Genomic DNA, 27,632 nt, shown 5'->3' with positions numbered 1-27,632 from the left:
ATGGTGGCCACTGACAGATCCTTCAAATAAAGGTACAAGAGGGATAATCTGCCCTCTTGTGAAGAGACACAGGCTAACCCCCTTAAGTTAACTTGGCCTGCTAAAATGAAATATTAGCTTCAATCTCCTGAAATTCAGGGCAGGCCTTGCTAGCTCATTAGTGAAGTCTGACCTAAACGCAACCCCCTTTTCCTGGTCATGACAAGGCCAATGAGACCTTGCATGAAACAATGCAGCATCAAATGGTTAAAGCTGTTAGCTAATAGAAAAGGCATTTCTCTAAATATTAGAATAACTCACTGCAATTTGCTGTGGGACTCGACAGAAACGATTATCAGTGGAGCTGGGCAAAGTTTCCTGAATCCCAACATATCAAATATCCACAGAAAAGCAGAGGCAGGAATTCAAAAAGTTGATCATGAACGTTTCCTCCTCTGATCTAAAGTGGGCTTTACCCAGGAAAGCTCGTGATACTATATATTTTGTTAGTCTCTACGTGCTGCAGGACTACCGTAATTTAGCGAATATAACCCATGGGTTATATTCGTTTTTACAAACCCCGCACACACACACACACACACACCCGCGGGGTATATTCGGGTGCAGGATATATAGGGTTTTTTTTACTCACCGGAGGCTGGTGGTTCCTGCGGCTGCGCATGAACGGAGGGAGGGGAGGATGAGCACTCCCCTGCCCAGAAGATGGTATTTCCTGCAACTACACAGGAACGGGGGGTGAGCAATCCCCCGCCAGAAGGATGGTGGTTCCTGTTCCTCCGCCCCTTTCTACAGCTGCGGAGGAACCAGGGGGATAAGCGCTCCCTCGCCCAGGGGCTGTAGGGTGGCGACTGCGCAGGAACCGGGGCAGTGAGTGGCTGGCTAATTCCCCCACCGTAAATTAGCAAATATACCCCCAGCAAATATACCCCTGGCACAGAAAAGTCTTGTATACCACGCGGGTTATACTCGTGCGCGGGGTATACAAGATTTTTTTTTACTGAAATAGAAAAAAATGTGGGTTATATTTGGGTGCGGGTTATATTTGGATGCGGGGTATATTCTCTAAATTACGGTACTCATTGTTTTCCTCCTCTGTTTTTTAACCAGTCTTTATTAAAGGAGCAATAGCCAACTTTTTCAAAAGCAGAACATAGTACCAGCTATCTAACTAAAGGCAGTACAAGTAAAAGGGGATCACCATTTGTACGGCCTATATACACTGATTCCATCCTGTAGAGGCAGTGGTCTCACTCTCTCACACACTCTTACATTAATTGATTATGGTCCATTTTCCAGATGGGAAAGAGGAGGCCCAGAAAGAGGAAGCGACTTCGCTAAGTCACACAACAAGTCAGGAACCCTGTTTCCCACAGAGCTAGCACCCGAAGTCAGGAACCCTGTTTCCCACACTTGTAAAACTCACCCTTCAAGCCTGAAAGCTCTCGGGACAAGGACTGTCATGTACCACACCTTCCTAGAGCCACCCAAGCCAAGCAGGTCAAGGGTTCGGAACCAGAGGAAAAGCAAGCCACTGGCTCTGCAGATCCCCGGGAGAGTGGCGGGTGCTAGGCCAACAACTGATCCTTGTGAAAAAATTGAGTTTCAGAAACACAATACTGCAGCCGTTCCGGCAAACAACACAGTAGGCAGGGCTGGCAGTGCCTTCTTTATGCCCTAACTGACATCTGATGACAAAAGGTGGATTTAGATTCTGAATGATCACAAGACGATGCTCATACTTCTGGTGCTTTTCATTTTCAACATGCTGTACAAACCAGCTAATACTCTCCTAGTAACTGGGGAAGTTAGCAGCGGGTCTCCCTACTCAGCCGATGGGTTGGGTATTTTTAAGGGCATCTCCTCTAACATGCCAGTGTGATTGACTGCACTGCACCTCCTTCCCCAGAGCTCTGGTAGGACACTCCAGTGAACCACCTCATGAGTTTCTCAGAATAGAATCATAGAATCATAGAACTGGAAGAGACCTCAGAAGGTCATCAAGTCCAGCCCCCTGCTCTAGGCAGGACCAATTCCAACTAAATCAACCCGGCCAGGGCTTTGTCAAGCCGAGACTTAAACACCTCTAGGGATGGAGACTCCACTACTTCCCTAGGTAACCCATTCCAGTGATTCACCACCCTCCTAGTGAAATAGTTTTTCCTAATATCCAACCTGGACCTCTCCCACCACAACTTGAGACCATTGCTCCTTGTTCTGCTATCTGTCACTGGCAATAACTATTGCCTGACAAGACACTGGTCCCCAGAGTGCAAAGCCAACAGGAGCAAGGCTGATCTTTGGTCACGATGAACCTAAAGCTGGATTGGAACTCGAGTCCTAGAAGTAAAAGACCCCTTAGCCTATCTCTGATCCCTACCTCCAGCCAATCCCACCAATTTAGGACCAGAGTGGACCTGCCATCCCGAAGGCTCTGAACACCATTCCTTGACCCTGAGCCAGCCTGTCCCCTTCACCTGAGGCCAGCTTTCCTGCCTCAGTGCTAACTCTGCTGGGTGCGGGTAGCACCTCTAACTAACAGGCCAGAAACAGGAAGAACAGGACAGCTGCGGCTGCCCCAGCTGCAGAGCAGAGGTAAGAGAGACAGAGTGATTTCTGATAAGAACTCAGCAAACATTGCTCTCTGGAGTCCCAGCTGCAGCAGAAGGTCTGAGTGCCTGGCGTGTACACAAAACAAACCTGCAATGGCTTCCGTGGCACATGTGTGTCGGTTGTTTAAAAAAGCCGAGAACATGGGGGAGGGGTATATTGACACAGGAGTACAGTGGGGATGATGCTGAGCTGTTTGCAGATTTACAGCAAACAGATTTAATAGGTGCCTGAGAGAGGTAGGGCCAGAGGTATCAGGGTGGAGCAGTAAGAATCCATTGAGCTGGGAACGCTGGATTGAGATAGAGAGCCTTTCACCTCCAGCTCACTATCTCTGGCGCTGCTTCTGGGAGAAGTCTGTTGGTCAGAACTGACATCTTGCAAGGCTTCAAACTGGTCACCGCACCCCCCATGCCTCAGGTTACCCCTCCCTACAATCCAGTCAGAGCTTTTCAAAGGAGTCTGATCTGAGGGAGTCAAATTTGACTGGGATTCGAGCACCTTTGAAAATCATTGCTGTACTCTGTAAGCTCTTCCTAGCAGGGCCCTTATCTTCCCATGTCTGTACAGTGCCGTGCAGACATAATAGCGGAAGGCTGATTTTTGGTTTGGTGGCAGTTCCAAAATTTTGAAAAAAGAATTGTCGAGATTGAAGTGAACCTGAGGAAGGGATAAACTTAAAAAACAACAAATGGTCTGGTAGCACTTTATAGATCAACAAAACAAGTAGTTGGTATCATGAGCTTTCGTGGGTACAGCCCACTTCTTCAGATGACTGGAGAAAGCTCATGATACCATCTACATGTTTTGTTAGTCTATAAAGTGCTACCAGACCATTTGTTGTTTTTTAAGCTTATCCTGTACAGACTAACTCTCCTACCCCCTGAAGCTTCTGAGGAAGGGAGTTAAGAATAGTCGGTGACTCAGGAAAGTCCATACTAGCGCTTTTCCCAGACTGAGGATTCCATCCTGGGTTACTTATCTCTCCTCCAAGTGCATGAGCCACTGACCTAACAGGCTAAAAGTTGGGGGGGGGGAGGAAAAGGGGCTGCAGAAGCAGCTCTGTTTCCCCACTCCCCCTTTTTCCCTGCCTCTGCCCATTTTGTGAATGGCCAAAACTCTCAGTGTCAAATTCTCAACGAATTTCAGGGTGACTGAAATGACGTTTTACATCGAGTAAACTATTCATCTGAAACCCTTTGCTCAGCTCTAGTCCTAATCCAACAGGGATAACTCCCATCTCCCAGGGGAGAAAGAGTGTCAGGTTGAGCTGCTTGGGTAGAAAGGGTTGAGTAGGAAGGCCTAAGGGTTAAGCAGCCCTTGCCTATAGGAGAGCAGCAAGCATTAGCTGTCCCCCCAGTTCCTCTCACATGGCTGCTGTCCCCAAGGCATTGTGATCACTGCCCAGGACCCATGGCGGGAGTGGAACAGCTATGTGCACATCTGGGTGAGCAATTCCCATTGCTCATTAACAATTTTCTGCTGCAGTGGGCCAGTGGCTTTCCACCGAAGCCATTAGTTTAACATCTCCATGGTTAAAAAATGCACAGGCAGGCAGCAAAGGCCAGTGAGACTCAGCCAACGGGATGGGTGGGCTGCTGAGCAAGGTGCCATAAACATCTTGTAAGGTGCTCTCCTACTGACATTTCATCCTCTGATGACCTGAATCATGGCAGCCGACTTTCGTCTCCTCCTCTGCAGCCAGCGAGGTGAAGGGAAATAAAGAGCATTCTCAATCGATTCAAAGGTGCCCCGCTCTGCCGGATACATGAGGGCACAAATGCCTGGTCCCATAGACTTAGCCAGCATGTGGGGCCCAAAATCCCACCCCACATTGGCCGGGGCATCACTGAGGATTTGGGCGCTGACGGAGCTCCTTTGTCCTAGAGCAGCCACTGGCATAGGTCAGGTGGACCAGGCTAGGTCAAGAGTTTTCTAAAATTCAGTGGATGCTCCTGATGGCACAGAAGATGCTGAAAGATGAACCAGCAGAAAAAGAGTTGAAGTGTGTCACTCTCTGGTGGCTTAAAGCTGTCTAGCACCTTTCCTCCCAAAGAGCTTTACAGAGCACAGGATCTGTGTAGAGGTCATTTCACACACCACGGGTCACACGGGTCACACAACGGTGAACAGCAATGCCCCACAATAGTCTGAGACAGGAAGTGAAGGACAATCCCATTTCCATCTGAAACCATTGGGCGATTTAGGGATGAAGGACAGAATTAACTAAACTGGGATTTGCTCAAGACATCAGCGCTAACCTCCCAACTCTTCCGCCAACTATGAAAATTCCTTTAAGGAACACAAAAAGCCAGATCCCAGGTCTGGATATGACTTTTTCTTGCAATTCAGTGCCTGCCAGCACCCAGTTGATTTACTATGGCTTTAAGTATATGGATGCTCCCGCAAAATGAATCATTAACCCCACTTCTCCTTGCACTTGGATTTTCCTTAGCTGACGAGTTAGGTGCTGATCCAACATGGCCCAGTTTAGCACCTGAAATCTGAGCAGAGGAGCCTCACTCAGATCAGAAATGGAGTGAGGAGTGTTGCAGGGATTCATCCAGCAAAAGGCCATAAGCCTACAGTCGAAAGCAACAGTCACTACTGTTTCTCCTAACACAGCCAGTGGCCCCCAGAATCCTGTTGCCATCTTGAGAGACTTGCCATTTCCACAGCAAGTGCCAGGAATAGAACCCAGGAATAGTCCTGGCTCCCTTATTATCTATCAACAGACAGATTTCCTATAGTGCCTATTGAGATAGTATGGCCCATGTCTAATCACTAGACCAAGGAGCCTCAAATCCTAATTCTGCTGCTTTAACCACTAGACTACACTCTCTCTGCCAGAAACAGAACCCAGGAGTCCTGAGCCACCTTTATCTTCCTTAACCACTTGACAATATTTCCTTCCAGAGCTAAGAATAGAACAAAGGTCTCTCAGATCCTCTCTCACATCAACAGCTCAGAGGTAGGCCTGATCCCTGGCAGCTGTGTTAACCATTAAGCTACATGCTCTACCCTAGGTCAGGATAGAGACCCAGGCCTGGCAGAGATTTCACACCTGAAGGCTTTTATGCTCCCTGCCCACCCGTCTATCACCCAGATTTATCTCTCTGCTGGAAACAGAATGTTTTCACATCCCCACAGATGGATCTGCCTTATAAGCATCTCCCAGCAGCTACAGCACAATCTGCTTCCCTATGCAGCATACTTCCTGGTGGGGTTTTCCCCAAGTCATGTGCTCCCTAAATACCTATCAGTAATTCTAATAATAATGACTAAATGATACTTATAATTATTGGCAGCCATGCTTTATGCAGCTGCAGCAATTGTCACAAGAAGATCTCAAAGCATTCTGTGGACTCTACACCACACAGCCCCACAGAGGAAAAATACAGGACTATGTAGCACTTACATAGTCCTGTATTTTGCTTCAGCTACACCAGACTAACACGGCTACATTTCTACCACAGAGGTAAGTATTCCTAGCAGTCGGATATAGGGACTGTTGTAAGAAGAACACATTATTTATTAGATGTATTATGGTACCTGCTAGGAACCCCAGTAACAGACCTGGACTCCAAGATACTGGGCACGGTAGAGCATTTATTAGGTGTATTACAGTAGTACCTAGGAGGTCCAGGCCCTCATTGTTTTAGGTGCTGTGCAGACACAGAACAAGAAGTCAATCTCTGCCCCAAAGAGCTTCTAGCCCAGTAGTAGTATACTTCACAGATGAAGAAATGGAGGCACAAGACAGTGAAACCGGCGTTTCCCTGCGTAGCACAGATTGGAGGTTGTGATGGAAGCGATGTACATAGGACAGAGGAGGTTCATTCCAGGATCATTAGAAACCCTCACTGAATGGTTTCCAGGACAGGGGAACTGATCCCCCATTGCAGAATCCTTTTGCTCAAACCAATGCAGCTCTTACAGGTTCTGGCTTGACACCTCCGCAAAGGTGTATTCAGGGAATCAGGCTCCACCCTTTCCCAACACCCTATTTATTATGCCTCGCCTTGCCTCCTCTAGGGACAGGAGAAGGGTCTCTTGGCTCGCTCTGTCCTTGGCCTGTCTACAGAGATAGTTACCAAAGGCTCATTGTGACGGTGACTTTTCAGGGATGACCACCTGCCAGGCTGGGAACCGCAATGAGAAGCCATCAGCATTTTTCCCACGGGGCCTCCAAACAGCTGCCACATGGCTAAAAGGCCAGGGATGGTGGCAGCTTTGCGATATGAACCTGGTTCTGCCAGAAGCGGGGCTGAGCCCCAGCTAACTCGCTACATGCTTAGCTCATCACCCAGCTGTCAGATGGGGACAGTTTTGGCCGCTGCTGACCCAGGCTGGTTTCGGCTTGCAAGAAAATGGCTCTAGTGCTCCTCAAACTGAATCACCCTGTCCTTCCCTACAAAGTCCCTCTCCGTCTCCAGCCATGACTGATCTTAGTCCAGGCCAACACACCTCCAGCTGCAGCATCCCACGGGCTAGGCAGTAGACATCAACTCATCTCAGAGTCACAGGCTGAGCAATGGCTGAGCTAAGCTGGAGGCTCTGGGGTGACCCTTCTGAGCTGACAGCTCCCTTGCCCTTAGCTCTGCTCAGCTCAGTAGCTCTGGTCACGCCATAGTCAGAGTAGTGCCCAAGAAGAAGAAAGGGACTGAAAGAGGCAGTTTGAGACTGTACACTTCATGCCTGCCAGAAGCATCTGTTCTGTGGAGCAGGGGAGGAGGAGACAAAATAATACTGTTGTCTCCAGCACCACTCTCTCTCATTCGGTCTTTCTAGGGCTTAGACGGAGGAGGACAAAAGCAGCCAGGGAACAATCCCAGTCACTTTTGGGCAGAGAAGACAGGAAAGCGCCACGGCTTTATGACTTTGGGGAGAAAGGGAAGGAAAGGGCGAAAAGAGACGAAAGTTGAAATATAACGGAGAGACAAGGGTTTGCAGAGCCTCCTCCCCCACCCCACTGAAGACAGAGCAAAGGCACAGGGGATCAAACCCAATGCTCCTGCACACCAGAGGGGAAAGAGATGTCCCATGGACCAGGAGCTGAGATGTTACATCACAGGCACATGGAAATATCCTAGGTGGATAGCGTCTAGCTCTGGCTCACATTCCCAGACCTCTGAATTGGGAGTTTGAACAAAGCCTGAGAGCGGAGTTAAAAAGAGTGATGAGGGGAAATGTAACCAAGGAGACACTGACTCCGGTGTGGGAGGAGGCACTGGGGACCTGGGAAAGACCACCAACCAGAGGAGTTGAAATGGCCATGATCACATCTTGCTGCTCCTTCCTACTCTAGGATGAGCTTGAACCAACACCCCAAGAACTTGGGGGATGGTGTTTGACATCTGAGCCCCCGTGCTGGTTTTTGACAAGTGGGCCCTGCCTTTACAAAAGGCTGAACTAAACCCCCAAAGCCATACAACCGGGAATGCCACCAGCTTGGGAAGAGGGAAGTCTGGTGTCTGGAGTCACGTTTTGTGGCTTCATTCCCTTGCCTCGTATTTGTACCTGTGGAAGTGAGTCTGACAGCATGCAAAGGGGCCACAAACTCCAGAAAGATACCTCTTGTCACCCCCCGAAGGTTTCTCCTCTTCTCCCACCACCACACCCGTCATGTGCTACTCACCTGTATCTCATCAGCTCTTCAGAAAAGAGTAAGAACTGCCTGCACCCAGCAAAAGGCTAATGCAGCCAGCTGTGCTCAGCATCCCATCTCTTCATCAGAAGAAAAATAATCCCTCTCCCAGAACGCTTGCAGCCAGAGGATGTGGGACGAGGTGGGGGGAAGGGGAGGGTAGACAGGTGAGGTACGGATCCCAACCAAGCTCAGGGCATGGTGCTTCCCCCTGGAGAAGCCAGCTTCGAAATGAACCAGTGCCAGGTGACAGTCCCAGCCGTTGGGAGAAGGGGGAGGGGGAGATTTCCCTGATGATGAGGGAAGAGTAAGAGGGAGGGGATCCGAGATAGGGAGGAGAAATCAATCAGCTTGCTGTGCCTTGTCTTCAGTTCTGTACTAACCAGAAGGGGCGGAGGAAGCACTGCTTTGAACTGGGGGATGGGGAGAAAGCCACTACCCAACCCCCTCCCCTCACTTTGCATGCAGTGGGGGAGCCCTCTCTGTCTTGGACTTGACTCCACACAAGGATGTAGCTCTCTGGACGATCAGTCTGGTAGACCCTCTCCCTGCGCTGCCCTGCCTCTGCCAGGTAAGTCCCATCTTTACCAGAGATCTCAATAAAAAGATCGCCAGCATCTATTCATTCATTCTCTGGGGGAGAAGGGCGGGGAGAGACCTTGCTATTTTTCATTTCCAGCCTCTTGTCTGCAGTCTGTGATTTCCTCCCTGGTTCCCCCATCCTGAACTGCTGCTTGGTTTCCCCTCCTTGCTTGGTTATTAAGTACATAAAACAATTCGTGACAGGAACCCAATTTAAATTATTTATGCAAACCGAAAAAAATGGTAATTAAACTACAGCTGCTGAAGCCCCTCGGGCGGCTTCTGGTCGCACAGAAGGAGTTGGCTCTGGCAGCCTTTTCCTGCCTATTTTCTAATCATCAGGAGAGAGTCTGTGCTGAACAAAACAAAGCACCCCACCGAGGAGTCCATTCTTGGGGAACGAACGAGCAGGGTTGCCTCTGGAAAACCCCCTGCTTCAGGAGCTGATTCTCTTCCCTCCAGCACAGTCTGGCTAAAACCACAATCAGGCCCAAGAGGTAGCCTGGGGAAGCCTGGATGATTACAATGGCTAAGCGGGTCTCAGGACACCCGTGAAGAGACTCTGCCTCCCCGTGTGCCCTTCAGAAGGTCACTTCCCCATCTGTAAAAGGGAGACGATGGCACCGTTCCACCTCTTGACGTGGGTTTGTGTAATGCTTTGCAAAGGAAAGCCTTGCCAAATTATTATTATTACTAGAAGATTGATCTGGCCTTGCTCGGGTCCTTAACGCAAATAAGGTTTGTTTTTCTTCATTTAAATTATTGCTCCAGGGCAGGGTTAGGGAGGAGAGTTCAGGTGCAGTTTGCCCTGGGGAGAGAAAACAACCCCAGCCCTCTCTCACCACAGCAGCTTGGGCCAGGTGAGAAGTACCTGTCCATGGCCATGGCAGCAAGCGCAGTCAGGGGAGGGGTGCAGGTCCCCCAGCTGGGGACAGACTGACACACAGACAAACTCTCTGAAATATATAGTAGGTAGCTGTCCCTTTCTCCATCCCTGCCCCCTGCTACTCCAATGGGGTTATAGCTATCCCGGTCCCCATATCTGGCCCCTTGCTGCCTCCCTGTGGTCATTCTACAATATAGCTGTTCCTCCTACCAGACCCCTCCCTTTCCATTTTATGAGAAACAATCGAATTCCAGGCACAGTCCATTGTCCTGGCATAACAAACCCTGCCCTTGCTTTAAGTCATGATAAGAGAAAGCGTCATGCCAAATGTGGTGGTCCTAGCTCTTACCATTTAGGAGTTCTTGAAAAATGGATTCACAGATGGACAGACACACACATTTTCTCAGCTACATGGCAGATTATCACTTGTACTGAAGTCGAGCTGAGCAGCCATAATCAGGAAGCTGCACCATCATTTAACAGCACCACCCCTGTCCCAAAGAGATTAAACCCTGCATATTGAGAGAGAAGCTAGTATCGCCATCAAGCTGTGATCCACTCCTGTATATGCTCTGGTTTTCTCTGTTTTATCCACCTGTTGTGTCTCATCTTTGGATTGGAAGCTCTTTGGAGCAAGAAGCATCTTTTCATGAAATGTATGTACAGCACCTAGCACCACTGGATCCTGAGCTAGCATACTAAAAATCGGGTGTAGATGTGGCAGCACAAGCAGCAGATGGGGCCAGCCTCCACAGTACATACCCATCGGAAACCATAGGCCCATAGGTGGGAGAGCCAGCCCCTCTGCTAGTGCTGCTATAGCACTTTTAACTCAAGCAGAGCCAGTGTGAGTCTCCTTGAGCAGGGAATCACATGCCCCACTTGAAGTGCAGACAAACCCTTAGATTTTAAAGGCAGAAAGACATTAGATCATCTTGTCTGATCTCCTGTATTTCACAAGCCATATAAATTCACTCAGTTACTCCTGTATTGAGCCCACTAACGTGTCATTGGGTGGGGGTGGTTGAAACCCCCATTCCTATAGGAGCCCACACCTCAGAACTGCTGATTGCCCACCATTCCTGCTGCAGCTGCTAAGAATATAAAAAAATCAGGCCAGAGGCATCCAAAAAATGGAAGCATCCCAAATCAGTGGCCACTTTTGAGCAATCTGTCCCTGATGTTTTGTTGTATGGGTCTCATGGCATCTCTTTACCGGGCCTGGGTTCAAAGCCAGGAGGGCAAATTCTAATTTTGACACAATCTCTTACACAGCACTAGTTGCTTTGGTGGTGATTTGGGCTGTGCTGTTTTAAAACATGTTATCCTTTCATTTAACCCACTTTAGATACTACAGAAATGAGGCTCCTTTGTGCAAGGCATTGTATGTTGCGTAGTAAGAGACAGTAGCTCTACTGGAAAGCTTACAGACTAAATTGGCAAGACAGTCCAAGGAAGGAAGTTGACTTGCACAGAATCATGCTGCAGGTAAGTGGTAGAATCAGTTCAGGCCATTGTAGCCCTTTACTCACTAGCCCATATGTTTGGCTGAAATGGCAATTAACAACAACAGAATAATAAAAATCACTTCTCTCTCAACACGTTTCACTTTCTTAGGACCTTTGAACTCATTATCCTAGTAGCTCTCCAGTTAACCATAGGGCTCCAGGTAGAAAAGACCCAAAGTTCTGAGATATGAAACAGGCAGGAAAAAGCAATTAACTGAAAAAAACCAGGCCTTTAAACACAACAAAGAAACAAAAAAGAGCATTTTTTTATCATTTGCAGATCACATTCAATAAACAGATGATCAGATCTATTTAAAAAGAAATACTAAGGCATATGAGCACTGGTGTTGCTTTCAATGGCTACATAAAGTTACTCAGATACTTAAACAACGAGGAGTCCAGTGGCACTGAGACTAACAGATTTATGAGGGCGTAAGCTTTCATGGGTAAAACCCACTTCATCAGGTGAACTGGAGTGAGTTACAGAGGCAGGGTGTACATGCTGTGTTAATGAGGTTTTACCCACAAAAGCTGATGCACAAATAACTCTGTTAGGATATGTCTACACTACCACCCTAGTTTAAACTAGGGTGGTTAATGTAGGCAACTGAAGTTGCAAATGAAGCCCGGGATTTAAATATCCCGGGCTTCATTTGTATCTTGCCAGGCGCCGCCATTTTTAAAGCCCCGGTAGTTCGGACTCCGTGCCCACGGCTACACGCGGCATGGAGTAGGTAGTTCGGATTAGGATCTCTAATCCGAACTACCGGTACACCTCGTTCCACGAGGATTACCGGTAGTTCGGATAGAAAGCCTCATCCGAACTACCTACTCCGAGGAGTACCGGTAGTTCGGATTAGAAAGCCTAATCCGAACTACCTACTCCGTGCTGCGTGTAGCCGCGGGCACGGATTCCGAACTACCAGGGCTTTAAAAATGGCGGCGCCCGGCAAGATGCAAATGAAGCCCGGGATATTTAAATCCCGGGCTTCATTTGCAACTTCGGTTGCCTACATTAACCACCCTAGTTTGAACTAGGGTGGTAGTGTAGACATACCCTCAGTCTCTAAGGTGCCACAGGAGTCCTCGTTGTTTTTGCAGATATAGGCTAACACAGCAACCCTCCTGAGACTTTTCAGATGCTTAAGTTTGCAGGACTAAGATCTGAAATTCTCACTCAGTCCAGTCTCCCTACTATTCTTGCACAGTCTTCAGCCCCTCTCAGCTTAGAAATAACAGATGCATGAATTCAGACAGGTTTGCTGGTTGTGTAAAGGTCTTCACCCTAGAGCAGAGGCCGGCAGGTCTATCCCTTCTTTCCTTCCTCCCTTCCTTCCTTTCTTCCATAAAAATTCTATGGCTCATCTGTGTCACAATCACTGTTTTTCTGCATATCCAGTAGGTGAAAAGACAGGGCTGGTGTTAGAGGGTTGCAAGCAGTGAAATTGCCCAGGATCTCATGCCGCAAGAGGCCCTGCAAAGCTAAGCTGCTTTGGCTTCAGCTTCAGACCCAGGCAGTGGGCCTCTGCATTCTGCCCAGGACCCAGCGAGTCTAATACCAGTCCTGCTCTTCATTGTATTTTGGTGGACCTCCTGAACCTGCCTGCAGCCACCTAAGGGGCCCTGAACCTCCTGCTTGAGAACTGCTACCTTCGAACATCCCACAGAAAAAAAAAAGGTTGCAGGTAAGAAATTACATCCAGATATATGCTGCAACATTATACTGCCAGCATTCCACCTCCCCGATGTGTGGGGAAGAGCAGGGAAGGAGCCTGAGACAGCTGCAAAAAACAGGAAAGCGATAATAACCATGAGAGACAAGATGGGCGAGGTAATGTCATTTATTGGACCAATTTCTGTTGGTGAGAGAGACAAGAAGAACAGTTTCATGTAGCTCAAAAGCGCATCTCTCTCATCAACGGAAGTCAATACAATAAATGCCCTTGTCTCTCTAATACCCTGAGACCAGCATGACTACAGCAATGCCGTATATAATAACCAGGAGTCAGGTGTGGCCAGAATTTGTCAGACAGACCTACAAGGTACAGTTGGATGCTGCAAAAAGCCGTGTGACTCAGCAAGCTGCTCTCCCCTCTGAATCAATGCCGACCCTGGTGCTATGCTGATCTCTACTATGTATTTTACAGAGTTTGTGCATCTGTCTGTGTGCCTGGTGTCTGACCGTCCATCTGTGAGTTCATTTGTTCAAGAACTCCACCTAAACAGTGAGACCAAGGACCACCAAATTCAGTAGGCAGCTTCCTCTTACCCTAACTTAAAGCAAGGTCAGGGTTCGGTTGTGTCAGAACAATGGGATGTGCCTGGAATGTGACTGTTTCTCCTCAAACAGAACGGGAGGGGTGTGATCGCAGGGACTGTTATATCCCAGAATGATCACAGGGAGGCAGCAAGTGCCCCAGCCCAGGGAAGCAGTCGCTAGCCAGCAGTATGGCTCCCACTACCCTGGCCTGCCCCAGGGAGCAGCCACCAGACAGGCTATGCAGCCCTCGCTGATCTTGGGCTGGCCCTGGGGAGAAGCTGATGGGCAGGCTTCATGGCCCCATCCCTAACCATCGGCTGCCCCCACCCCCTGTCTCGAGCCATCACCACTTACTTTGAGCCCCCCCCATATCTCCCAACTCCATGCCCTGACTCCTGCACACACACCCCACACCCACAACCCTCTGCTCTGAGCCCTTCCTTAATGACCCAAGCAATGCTGGGTCAATGTGCTAATTCTGTTCTGTAACGTAAGGGTTTCATCACGGTAATACGTGAGCGCCAGTGCTCCAGAGGGGCCCTACAGAACATGTGCTGCAGGGAGAGGTGTGAGCGGCTCAGTAGGGGGCTGTCTCCCAACTGAGTCATTGCTGGCCCAATATTCCAGTTTGGGACTAAGAGGTGCTGTGCTGCAGGGAGTGAGGGGAGCAGCTCAGCAAGTCCGTCTCTTCCATTTGCTCCAACACCCTCTCAGGTTTTTCAGATCCTGAGACTCTGGGGAACGTTGTGGTTTATAATTCCAGAAGTGGATGTCTCCCTTCCACCGTCACCTGTCTCTCGTCCCCTCTTTGCCCCTTTCACTTCTACCTTCGCTAACATCTGCATTTAAAATCCTCATGCTGTTTCCGCTTTGAGTCCAAGTTGACCTAATTCCACTGGGAGCAGCAGTAAACATCAAAGCTGGAGCCTTTCTGAGGGAGATAAAGGGAGTCTGTCTCCCAGTGGGTCTATTTACCACATGGAGTTGATTCTTCTTTGTAGGGGGTGAATCTGAATCTCACTGCTGCAGACTAGAGGACTCACAGCTTCATCTGCTGTTGATCAGAAATGGATCCCAGTTGCTTGGAGCGAGGTCCAGCAGGTATTGGCTGCTGCTGGGTAAGGATCTGAAGCCCAAAGAATCCTGGATAGACGGCAAGCCCCCAATCTCTCTGTCCTCACTATGAATAAACATTGCTTCACTGCGGAGCTGGGATTTAAGTCCAGTGTCTTTTCCTAAATCTTGCTAAGCATTTTCAGGGCTCAGGTCTAGCGGGGCATGGTTATAAAGACCAGCTGCAGGAGTGCCAGTGTTCAGGAGGCTTAGATGGACTCCAGAACTGACGTACATATAAAACCAAACAAAAAACCTCCATGAAGGTTACAAATTCAAGCACATACAACAGTTAGGGAATTCCACAATTGAGATTGGGGGTCCTGAAGCCACCCAGCCCTGTTGAGGGAAAAAGCTCTGCTAAGGGAGATCTGCAGAAGAGAGGCTAGTGCTCGTGGCAGACATAAGGGCAAGGAGGAGAAAGGTGCAAGGGGAAAGGCCCTTGCAGAGACCCCAGCTCAGGGTAGGGAAAGGCCATGTTTAGATGTGGAATTCATGTTGAACTGCTTTATTGTGCACATGAAGAACAAACTCTGCCCTGATGAGAGGGCTTGAAAAGACTTTGGGCATGGTGTTAATCCTTCCTGGGCTGTGTGGACAGGCCTGAAACCCTATGAGACCCCTTCTGCATGTGCATTACTAGGGATGGGATAGTATAAACGTGTAAACAGTTAACCAATGAGCCTGTATCAGAGGCAGTGGGGAAGCGGGAGGAGGAGGGAGCAGGCGGGAGCTGCCTCCTCCCACCCACATGTAAATGTGTAACCACTGAATTGTTCAGTGGGTACATGTTTACCTGAGTACACACATTTTAACATCCCTCATCTTTATATAATCAAGAACCACCAACCTTTAATTCTGGCATTCACTAGCTATTGAGCTTGCTTTTTATGTGTTTTTCCCATGCAATAAAGCATAACCCAGATGTTTACTCTCAGTCATTTCTCCTCTCAAATCATAAATACAGGGGGGATGATCTTGTGGGAAAGGCTCTGAATGGGGCCTCAGAAGAACAGGATTCCATTCCTAGCGATATGTGAGATCTTCGGAAAGTCACTTAGGATCAGGTCCTCAAAGAAACGTAGGCTCCTAATTTTCACTGACTTCAATGAAAATTAGAATCCTAAACAGGGCCTTAATTTCTGTGTTTCATCAGCAAACGAGGGACAGTTCCCTACCTCCCTGGGGTGTTGCAAGGATAAACTCATGTCATGAGTGTCGGTAAGGGGCTTGGGCTGCACAGTGATGAATGGCAGCTAAGCTCTTAGTCAGACGTTAGATGCACTGTGATGATGCTCTTTGAATCACTTCCATTCATTCATCGAATGGGAAGGTTAACAGCATGTCTGAATGACTTATTCTCATCCCTCATGATTCACAATGGAGGGAAGCAGGCAGGGAAAAAAGGAGGAGCAGTAGGAGAACAGGTGGATAGGAACCCTAGGAGCATAGAAAAAGGGCTAGCGAGGGGCAGAGAAAAGGAAGGGAGATGGGGATGGATCCATATCTTACACAAAAAGTGGTCTAGACACAAGCACTATAAAAAAGCTGAAATGTACAAGCACTGTAACCCCCTCAAATGGCTGAGCCACAGAGCATAGCAATCAGCTGCTAGCCAATAGGGTTACTCAAGTGGGAAAGGTCCTGGGTTCAAATCCCCGTGAGAAGGGTGATATTACCAACACCAAGGCCGTGTCCAGACTCAGGGGTTCTTTCGAAAAAAGTAGCCTTTTTTCGAAAGAACTTCCCCTGCGCCCAGACTCAAGCCGCGTTCTTTCGAAATTATTTCGAAAGAACGCGGCTTTTCTTTCGATGGCGGTAAACCTCAATTTACGAGGAAGAACGCCTTCTTTCGAAAGTTCCTCTTTCGAAAGAAGGCGTTCTTCAATGTAAAGAGGCCGTCTTCGAAAGAGAGCATCCAGACTCACTGGATGCTTTCTTTCGAAAAAGCAAGCTGCTTTTTCGAAATTTCTCCGTGCAGTCTAGACGCTCTCTTTCTAAAGAGGCTCTTTCGAAAGATGCTTTCGAAAGAGCCTCTTCCGAAAGAGGCTTGCAGTCTAGACATAGCCCAAGAGTGGTAAGGAACCAAGTGCCTCTAGAATGACCAGAATCTGTCTGTAAATAGACTGATAACTGCTCTGAAAAAGAAAGGAAGTAAATGAAAGATTAGGCTGAGATTTGCCAGTTGTCTAACGGAGCTAGCCAGCCATAGCAGGCACGTCAGCACCTGCATGAATCACAGCTCAGATTAGTTTAGGGGAAGTCAATAGGCCTAGACTGGGAGGGAGTAGATGAGGTTTGAAGAAAAGGTGGATGATCCCGTGGAACGAGGTGTACAGATAGTTCGGAATGGCTTGCTAGTTCGAACTATCTAGCCCGTGCCGCGTGTAGCCGCGCGGCACGGGGTTCGAACAAGCCGGCATTTAAAAATGGCGCCGGCCGGCTTATGCAAATGAAGCCCGGGAAATTCAAATCCCGGGCTTCATTTGCACGTTCGGTATGCATATATTACCCCGCTAGTTCGAACTAGCGGAGTAGTGTAGACATACCCTCAGATAGAGGCAGCAAAGAGGGAGAATGGGGGTACTTCAAAGCAGCAGTGCCACACAGCTGAGCCCAGAATCCCTGGCTCTGCTGTGTGGCACTGCCCCTTTGAAATGCCAAGGCAGTGTTTCAAAGCGGCAGATGCCGTGTGGAGCCCAGGGCCAGCAGTCCCCAGTTGACCCCAGGCTCCGCGTGGCATTTCAAATTGGCAGTGCAACTTAGAGTCTCCCACTGACTCCAGGCTCCATGAGGGCGCTTCCACTTTGAAATGCACAAGAGCCCCTGCTGGGGACTCTTGTACATTTCAAAGCTGGCACGCCCACAAAGCCCGGAGTCAGCGAGATTTCTCTCTAGCCCCGGGCTGCACGCAGAGTTCTGCACATTTCAAAGGAGGAATGCGGAAGTGCCTATCGACTACTCAACTAGTAAATTAACCAATATTTAGCATCCTTAGTCTGCACCAGGAAATTAGGTAGGTATCCCTACATCAGAAAGAGTATAAAACATCCACTATCCCGAGCAATGCAGTTAAACCAACCTAACCCTCATGGAGAAAGCACTAGATCAATGGGAGAATCAGGGGCAATACGTGGGGGGCACAAGCAGGCACATGCCTCCAAATGCCATGGGCAAGAGGACAAGGGGCTGGCAGGGGCAATCAGGGGGCCAGTTCCCCTGCACTCACTGGCAGGGGGTGCTGGACCCCCACTTCCAGTACCCCTCTGATACTTGACACTTTCAGTAGTTCCCCAGGCCGCATCACTCAAGGCAGGAGTTTGGGGGAAATGGTGGGGCAGGGAAGGAGCAAGGGCAGGGAAGAGGTGGGGATAGGATGGAGCAGGGGCAGGGCCCGGGGCTGAGGGGCTTGTCTCACCCCTTTCCTGAGCTGGGGGGGTGGTCTCATGGCTGGTGGCCCCCTGTTTCTGTCTCTCACCTTTTGCCCCTGGGAACCATTCTCTGTCAACTTAGCTACTGCCTCTCGGGAAGGTGGAATATCCGTGCCAAGAGAGACACCCACACCCACTACAAGATCAGTGACAAGCACGGTATACAAGCAGCTCTCCCAGATCTATTGACTTTTTAGCACATTAAGAGTAATAAATACCCCAGAGACAAACTGCAGGAGGATACACACACACCCCAGCATCTGTCTTCTAAGGCGGATGGGATGCCCGTTTTTTCAGCCACAGAGTGTTCCCAGGAACTGAGGAGGCCTTCCATATGAATGTGGAAGGAGAGCCAAGGGTGGATGGATGGCAGGAGAGACACACTGGTTATAAATATCTGCCCCGCCCACTGGGAGTGTTTGTAGGAGGATCAACCTGCAACAAGACTTTGCAATGACAAGGCCGTGCAGAGGACCTCGATGTGTTTTCCGTGCATCCTGAGAGTCTACCCACCACTAATTAATTAAGCTTCAGTTCTACTGTGAGGAAGATAATAGATTATCTCTGTTTTACAGATGGAGAAAACAAGTATCCAGAGGGACAGAGCCCTGACTAGTGTCACACAGAAGCCCAGTGGTAAAGTCAAGAATAGAGCCCAGGAGTCCTGTTCTAACCATTTGGCAACATTCTCTCCTGGGGCCAGGAACAGAAGCCCTTGCTCCTAGACCTGGTGGTAAGGGCAATGCAAAGAAGTGGTGGAGACTGGTCAGATCAGAGCCTGGGTAGGTGAATCTGACTCTCAGCAGTGCCATTCAGAGCCATTCGAGAAGGGCTGAAGGGATTCCTAGCTCCTGGGGTCCAGTCCCTTCCTTCTCAGGCCACCCCGCTCTATCATCCCATTCATAAACTGGGCAGGCTCCATCGTCACACTAGTTAGGGGATCTGCTCCTACTGGGTAGCATTCCAGGACATCCTCTCTGATTCCTAGACACCGCCTTCTAATGTCCATCCTATACTTAGTCATGGCCAGTTTATCCCTGGGCGTTCCTTTGCCAGCATTGTCCTTTCCATTCAACAGCTCTTCTCTGTCCCTGGACTGTTTCCCTCCCCTGAGAGCAGCAATAGGTAAAGTTCTTCATGCATCTCATTCCAAAGAGGAATGGGCACTGGGCTTCCTTTTCCCCAAGATGCTGCCACTGCAGGGAGAGGCAGAGCACGGCTTTGTAGTAGTTATGTTAGAAAGAAAAACAACGCCCACAGATGCTGCAGAGAGTCTCAGCTTTGGGAGCAGTAGGCTGGAGTCCCCTGCACTGTGACTAACAGGTTTGTTGCATGGGACAGGAACACCCAAGGAGGGTTGGCTGCTGCTCCTCTCTGGGTGTAGGTGTCTGTCGGGACTGGGATGTTACACAGACAGTTGAGACATATTCTACAGATCTAGGACAATATTGCACAAAAAAAGAGACTCACCCAGTCGGCAGCATCCCCCGAGAATAGGTAAGATCCTCTCAGCTGTGCTAACTGGTCTCCATCCGGCAGCTTCCTCCTCAGCAACCTGTATGGAGTGAGTCGGGGGCAATAAGCCAATTTCCAGGAGTGTGCCTATCATAAAACAAGGCACTGTGAGTTGTGCATCTGGCCCTGGATTGTTGATAGAGGGAGTTCTCCCTCCCATCCAACACAAGCCTGTAGCAGCGAATGCCGTTCGCCCGGGAGTGTTACTGAACCAAGCAGCCCCGGCTGATATGAGCTCAGATTTTGCTAATAAACCCAGTTCAATCTTGGAGAAGATTGAGGGAAATCATAAGTGGGCATTCCCCATGGTAGGAGTAACCATGCAGACGTACATTGCCAGGAGAGCTGGCTAAACACCTGCATACACTAATGTGCTCCAACAACACCGTCTCATGAAACTCATGTCATCTTCACCATCTCTCAGCAACTAACAGCCAAGAGTCCATTGTGGTCAGGTAACTAACCGGGCTCAGGTGATGTCACTTTGCCCAGGTGTGCCAGGGAGCCATAGTCCAACAAAAGCAACTGCCCGCCAGCAGGGATAAGGCCAAGAGCTGGGTAAACAAGCCCGGGCGTTTTAATGACAAGGAAGTGACGGTGGCCTGTCAGTTTCCTCTTCAATGAACAGTTTCACAGGTGCTGGAAATGGCTTAGAGCATTTCTTCCTCAAGCTGTGTGTGTGTTTAGCGGCACTCCCAAGCTAAACAGCATCAGGGTAGGTCAGTAGGTAGACAGGGAGACCTCCAAGAAAAGCTGATTTGGGACAACCAGTGTCCCTGACTAATACTGACCCCAGTTCTCCAGAGTGGTGCTGTGCTGCAGAAAGTGGTGTGAGTAATTCAATAGGGAGCATTTATCCTTCTGAATCAACACTGATCGCACAGCACTAAGGGATGATGAGATGTATAAATCAAGATCCCAGACACTGCTTTAGATCTCAGATTATTCCTCCCAGCACCGGTCCACTCAACTTCTGGGTCCTGGCCAAATTCCTACTTTGGCAAAAACATTCTGATTGCTCCAAATCCTCATGGCAGCCAGGAAGTTTCAGAATCATTTCTGAATCCTCCCTACCCCACCAGATATCACTTAGGGCATGAACAAGGCTCTACCATCATTATCTATCCTAGCATTGCTTTCTGCATGTCCTCCATGTTGCTCTGGCCCATAAATTCCCCTTGCTAAATCCTGTTCAAGGAAGGAAACCATGTAAGACTGTAGGATTTTGAGGGAATCTCAGTCCCACACGCTAGGGCTGCAGTGACAACAGGCTTGATTTTAGAGGTGCTGGAACATGAAGCTGCAGGTAGAAGTCCGTGGGAGTGGATGCTCAACCCTTCTGAAAATCAGGCCCCGTAGATCTAGGAGGACTGCAGCCTCACCTACAGGCAGGAATGTGGTGCCTTCCTGGACCTTATCGCATGGAATTAGCAGTGTGATCTGACACTGCGAAAGTGCCAGGGGGTCTGCAACAGCCACAAGAGATCGGGGCTTCTATTTTATGTCTCATCTAAAAGACGGCACCTCCGGCAGCACAGCAACATTGGCGCTGGATTCAGAGCTGACTAGAAGGGGGAGATTCTCTCACATTGCTCCCTACTACACGGTGCCCCTGACATGCACTGGGGTAAGGACTGGCTCAGAGGAGAAAGTCCCCCTCCACCATCCCAGATTAAGTAATAATAATTCCTTCAGCCCAAGCATTCTTTAAAGGTCTCCCATCTAGATAATGACCAAGCCTGACCCTTGCGCTCTTGCAAAAAAAAGCCGATAAAATCCATTGGTCACCTTCTGCCAGAGGCACTAGTGACAAGCTATAAGGCTCCCTGCACACTACCACATGGGTGATCTGAAGTGCCCAGGGACATCCCTGCTGTGCGTTCCCTGGGGCAGGGTCTGTCCTTTTGTCCTGGGTTTGTGCAGCACCTAACACACTGCCATTTGCTACAGATTCCTGGAATAGGAGGCTGGACGACAGAATAGGACTGCTCCTAGGGAACTGTGTGGCAAATGGACGGCACAGGCAGTGCCAGCCCTTCAATGGCCTATCTGAGAACAGAATGGACAGGGGAAGGCTGTGTGGTAAATCTGATGGTATAATACCAGCTCCGGGGACATTCTGTTTCATTTTGATCCAAGTGGATTTTAAGCGGCAATGGTGGTATGATGTGAAACCTTTGCACTGCTGGCCTCTCAACCTCCGTCTTACAAATTGTTGGCATAACAGCCACAGCTTTTTTCCTTAGCACTGCGCACAGCTGTTCATTTTCAAAGTGTTTTATCACTTTTTAGCAGGTAGGCACTTAACAGGGAAACTGAGGCATGGAGTGAAGAAGAGACTTATGGGTGGTCACAGAGTTCTTGTTCAAGTTGGACTCAGTTCCTGGTTTCAAATCCTGTGCTCAAACCACATCAGTCACCCCTGTTGATGTATCTAATTGCTGCTATCATGCAAGGAGATTGTGCTAAAGCACAGGACTAGGAATTGGAATTCCTGGATCCACCACCTCGTTGTGGGACCCATCTCACCGCCTGTCTGTGCTTCAATGTTCCCAACTGCAAAATAATAATAGCGCTGCCTAGCTCTTGGACAGCAAGGCAGTGGGGCAAGAAGGTGTGGGGATGATGTTCCTACGCTTGTGACCTTGCAGGCAGGGATTAGTGACTTAACCCTCTCTCTGTCCATCTTGGCAATGCTCAAACTAGCCTTTAGCCCATATCTCCATTCTTCAGCACCTTAACTTGCCAGCAGAAGCAGCCCGTGAATGAGGAGGCAGCTGGGGAGAGGCAGGGAGAGAAGGCGAGGGGAGACTGGGATTTGGATATCTCCTATTCAACCATTTAGCAGCCGCCTTATTTACTAGCATTTATCATCTCTGTTAGTAACTTGTCTCCCCACTGGCTCTCTCTGAAAACTCTCAGTCTGCTCACACGTTGTAGGTCTTGGTGTGCCAGGGCTTCTATCCCACTGCATGGCTTACACAGCGCCTCCCTTCCCTGTCAAGTGGCTGGTCTGTCATGTCGCTGTCAAAACACATCCAGATCAGAAGAGTGGAGGGTGCCCGGGTGGGACTCTCCTTTCTCTCTGTCTCAGTCAGTGCCGAACCAGCAGTGGCCCAGCAGGTTACTAGGATGAGGGGAGGGAGGAGGATGGTGATTCTGGAGAGGGGCTCTGAGTCAGTAATGAATCACTGCCTCAGCACAGTACCAGTGTCGGTTATGAATGGGACTTAAATATCTTCTCCACGTGTTTCTGTCACATTGATTCTGTATCCAGCCTGTCCCCAGAAAACAGCAGGAGCCTCGTGAGCCATGATGCGTTGTTTTTCTGCCCTGCACGTTGTTCACACAGCACACGGTCAGCCTGTGGCCAGAGGCTGTTGCAAAAAGCTAATGCTATCACAAGGTACAAAAAAGAGAGGGATAAATTGGTGGAGGACAGGTCCATCCATGGCTATCACCCAGGCTGGGTAGGAATGGTGATCCTAGCCTGTTTGCCAGAAGCTGGGAATGGGTGGGAGGGATCACTTGACGATAACCTGTTCTGTTCATTCCCTCTGCGGCACCTGGCACTGGATTCTGGGCTGGGTGGACCTTTGGTCTGACCCAGCCTGGATGTTCTTATGCTCTAGATGTCACTGCTCCTCCTTACTCAATGAACCTAAGGGACCCAGTGGGGTTCCCCAGCTTGGTCCCCACAAAGCCTGGCTCCCTCTTAAGCAATGGTCCTCTCCCTTCCCTCCAGTCCCAGCTGCAGCACTAAAGTAGCTTAAAGGGTCTTGGTGACAGGATGAGCGGAAGAAACACCCTGAACACAGAGCCTCTGCGAGGAATGCAGGAGAATCTGTGGAAAGCCTGTCCTGCTCTTAGGATCTGAGCGCCTGGATTCTGACTGCTATGAACTGGTTAGTGTGGAAAGTGGCATCACTGCCTGACCAGTTGGGTGGAATCAGAACTGCTCATCTGTGTGTCACGAGCCCTATATCGTTCACAGAGATTCTCCTTGTACTTTGAGGGCTGAAGGGAGAACCTGCCGGTCAATGTGTGTTATGTCTCCCCTCTGTGTCCAATCCAAGCTATAAATGTGCATGTTTCAGCTCTGGAGATCAGTGTTTCAAGCTAAGATGGTACTGCCGTGGCAGAGTTGAGGTCTATGCCTGCTACTGCAGGACACAGCTGCTCTAGACAGCAAACTGACACTCAGAGTTTCCAGCTCACTGTGGATTTGTCACACTTGTTTTATAAACAGCTGATGCAGAGACTCATTCCAGCTTTATGCTTAAGTCAGTGACAGCACCAGGGCTAAATCTTAGGGACTCTTGACCCCCAGTTTCCTGCTACAGCACCCCCTGCTTTCTAAAGGAGAAGGCAGTGTGTCTGAGGACACAGAGCCATGGGGCTCAGGAGACCTGAGTTCCACGTGCAGCCCAGTCACTGTCCAGCTAGCTGATGTTGAACAAGACTTAATGTCACCCCCAGCCTCTCCATCTGTAAAATGGAAATAATGACACTGACTTCCTTTATAAAGCACTTTGAGAATTTCTGATGAACGCCACCAATCTGGCCTCACTGCCTTACTATACAAGAGTTAGGTGTTGCTATTATTATTTTGCAGATGGGAGCACGGGCAGGCAGTGAGATGGGTCCCACAACAAGGGATGGAAGATCAGGAAATCAAACCACCTAGCTTTTATTAAAGTGGTACAGCTGACATCAATCCATTGCTGTCCTTCCCCAGCTGCTGAATTAGGCCCCACCTCCTAGGTCCTTAAGCCTCCCCACCACCTTCTTTTCAAGACATGGCAGCTTTGTTTTCCAAATGCTCCTTATTTACTATATATTTGAGAGCGTTTGTATGTCTGTCCATCCATCTGTGAGTCTGTTGCTCAAGAACTCCTCCAAAACAGTAAGAGCTAGGACCACCAAATTCAGTAGGCAGTTTCCTCTTACCATAACTTAAAGCAAGGTCAGGGTTTGGTTGTGCCGGGACAGTGGATGTGCCTGGAATGTGATTGTTTCACATCAAATGGGAAGGATAGGATCTGCTAGCAGGCACAGCTATACTGTGTAATGACCAGAGGAGGACATCGAGGCTATGTCTACACTGGTGGCTTCTTGCACAAGGGTTCTTGTTCAAGCAGTCTTGCGCAAGAACACATCCACATGTGCAAGAGCATCCATGGCAGTGTGGACACTCTCTTGCGCAAGAAAGCTCTGATGGCCATTTTAGCCTTAGGGCTTTCTTGCGCAAGAAACCCCTGCCATGCATCCACCTTGTCTTATTGCCCAAGAGCTCTTGTGCAAGAGGGCTTACACCTGTTAGAAAATAGCATAGCTCTTGCGCAAGAAGCCCTGTCTCCTGACACTCTACTGTAACTCTTCTTGCGCAAAAGCAGGCAGGCAGTGCAGACGCTCCGCGGGTTCTTGAGCAAGAACCTGCCAGTGTAGACATAGCCTAAAGGGCCAGCGATGGGAACTGGGACAGCTATAAACCCATTTGTGTATCTGTGTCTGTCTGTGCCCCAGCTGAGGGATATGCATCCCTCCCTCAGTTGTGCCCACTGCAACTGCAGCAGCCATGGAGAGGTGCTTCTCACCTGACCCCAACCTGCTGCAATGACAGAGGGCTGGTGGAGTTGTCCTCTCTCTCCGGGGCAGCCTCCATACTGAATCCCTCATCCTCAGCCCCACCCCAGAGCAATGATTTAAATGAAGAAAAACAAAAAATAGCTCAGGACCCAAGCAATGCTGGATAAATCCACTAGTATCATATAACAGTGATCCCCACTGCCCACACACCGCTGAGACAAGAGGAGCTGAGGGCTACTCTCCCAGAGGGAGTGGTGTCGGTTCACTTGAAGGGGCACAGCAGTCCTACATGGAATGGGAAGGCTGGCCAGCCAGGTGCTCGCCTTGATCACAGTCCACCTTCTCTAATTAACAGAGTGCCAACTGCTGAGACACTGCAGCTTCACTTGATTTCCTGAGGGGAAGGAACACAGGCTGGCGATGTAAGACAAACCTTCCCCCTGCAGCTATCCTAGTAATGAGGGGGGAGGCAGGAAGAAGCCACATGCTTAAGGCTCTAACAGTGGTAGAATGGCTGAAGGAAAGGGAGGCATATAAATCCCTCTCTGCCTTCCATTCACTTCTAGTTTATCACCCTCCTGAGATGGCATTCGAAGTAGAGGTCTCTTTGGCTTGGATCCAGGCACTGCATAGCATGGACCTTTCCCTTATGGATCAAATTTACATTCAATAGGCCAAGACTGAGCTTTTCTCTCCCCACAAGCTGAGTGAAACAAACAGCATCAGCTGTGAAAAGGTCATAGTGCAAAAAGTTCTTTAACCTTCAACAATCCCAGCTGTTTGGAGTAAAAGAAGGAAGACTCTTTGATTTAGAAAGGGTGACATTTTTTAAAAATGTCTGCTTCCCTTTAAAAAGTGTGGTCTTAATTGATTAGAATGTGTGGTCCCATTTGCATAACAGCTGGCCTGGCTTCTGATGGGAACTCTGAGGGCACCTTGTATAAGGTCCTTGACTTTCTACCCATATGTTGTTTTCTTCCCTCTTCTTTTCCACGGCCATGTAATTCCTTCTTTGCTACAGGATGAGTACTTAGAGGTCACTTTGCTTCCCACACAGCAAGCCTCAATGGGGAAAGGGACATAAACCCACATCACAGAGGTCTAAGGTTTAGAGCAGTGAGCTAGCAAGCCAGGACTCCTCAGTTTGCTTTGCAGCTCTGGGAGGGAGTGTTGTCTGGCAATCAGCAGAGAGCTGGGGCAAAAGATACCTGCGTTCAATTCTAAATGTTCCAATCAAGAATAAGCAGAGACCATGGCGAGAGGGAGAGTTCATCTTACTATGCAACAGAATGCATGGGTCACCTGCTGCTTTGAACTAGAATAAATGCTGGATTTTCTGTAGTCTGAAGTTTTTAAAGTCAAGATTTGAGCACTTTAGTAACAGCCAGAGGTTATGGGCCTACTGCAGGAGTGGATGGCAAGGTTCTGCAGTGTGTGAGGTGCAGATCAGAACAGATGATCATGACAGTCCCATTGGACCTGAACATCTCCTTGCATTCAGCGATTTCACTGTGCCCCAGGGGAAGTAGTTAAGTACAGGCAGTCCCCGGGTTACGTACAAGATAGGGACTGTAGGTTTGTTCTTAAGTTGAATCTGTATGTAAGTCGGAACTGGCGTCCAGATTCAGCCGCTGCTGAAACTGATCAGTTTCAACAGTGGCTGAATCTGGACGCCAGTTCTGACTTACATACAGATTCAACTTAAGAACCCCAGGCATCCCCAAGTCAGCTGCTGCTGAAACTGATCAGCGGCTGATTCCAGGAAGCCTGGGGCAGGGGCTTCCTGTAGTCAGCCACTGGTCATTTTCAGCAGCTGCTGACTAGGGGACACCTGGGGCAGAGCAGCTGGGGTGCTGCTGGGTTGGTCCAGTGGCACCCAGAGCGGCGCTACGGGACCAACCGGCAGCGCCCCAGCTGCTGTACCACAGGCGTCCGGAGCAAAGCGGCGGAACACGCGGGCAGCGGGACAGCCCAGACGCGCCGTGGCTATCCTGCTGCCCTCGGGCTCCGCGGCTTTGCTCTGCTCTGCTCCCCGTCCCCCAGGTCTGCAGACCAGGGGGAGGGGGAGCAAAGCGGCGGAACCCGCGGGCAGCTGACAGCCCAGACGCGTCTGGGCTGTCCTCTGCCCTCGGGCTCCGCGGCTTTGCTCTGCTTCTCCCCCCCCCATGGTTTGCAGACCAGGGGAGGGGGAGGGGGAGCAGAGCGGAGCAGAGCAGAGCGGCGGAACCCGCGGCCAGCTGACAGCCCAGACGCGTCTGGGCTGTCAGCTGGTCGCGTGCTCTGCTCTGCTCCCCCCCCCCCTCTGCAGACCAGGGGGAGCAGAGCGGAGCAGAGCAGAGCGGCAGAACGCGCGGCCAGCTGACAGCCCAGAAGCGTCTGGGCTGTCAGCTGGCTGCGCGTTCCGCCGCTCTGCTCTGCTCCGCTCTGCTCCCCCTCCCCCTGGTCTGCAGGGGGGGGGGGGAGCAGAGCGGAGCGCGCGGCCAGCTGACAGCCC

General features: G+C 49.7%; 1 protein-coding gene and 1 long non-coding RNA gene across 5 annotated transcripts in view; one reads left to right on the top strand and one right to left on the bottom strand.

Moving 5' to 3' along the window:
* CACNA1A (calcium voltage-gated channel subunit alpha1 A) overlaps positions 1–27,632 on the bottom strand; it is a 252,419-nt gene that overhangs the window by 211,251 nt on the left and 13,536 nt on the right. The window contains exons 2-3 of the mRNA XM_089774768.1: positions 19,505–19,636; positions 632–718 (exon numbers count right to left, since the gene is read on the bottom strand). Coding sequence (XP_089630894.1) covers positions 632–718; positions 19,505–19,518 — 101 coding nt within the window. The 5' untranslated portion in view covers positions 19,519–19,636. The remainder of the gene's footprint in view (positions 1–631; positions 719–19,504; positions 19,637–27,632) is intronic.
* LOC102448551 (uncharacterized) lies at positions 8,633–15,031 on the top strand. 4 transcript variants are annotated; one of them, XR_333113.5, is made up of 4 exons: positions 8,633–8,825; positions 11,071–11,210; positions 12,840–12,915; positions 14,492–15,031. It is a non-coding gene; the product is annotated as an uncharacterized LOC102448551 (long non-coding RNA). The 4 variants fall into 4 exon arrangements; XR_001369322.4 differs by having other exon boundaries at positions 12,630–12,915; XR_016348169.1 differs by lacking the exon at positions 14,492–15,031 and adding an exon at positions 13,378–13,603.

Source organism: Pelodiscus sinensis, chromosome 31 (assembly GCF_052426305.1).
Source record: "Pelodiscus sinensis isolate ZL-2025 chromosome 31, ASM5242630v1, whole genome shotgun sequence".
Classification (NCBI taxonomy): domain Eukaryota; kingdom Metazoa; phylum Chordata; order Testudines; family Trionychidae; genus Pelodiscus; species Pelodiscus sinensis.
The sequence above is the reverse complement of the archived record's forward strand: the minus strand, read 5'-3'. Positions and strand labels throughout refer to the sequence as shown.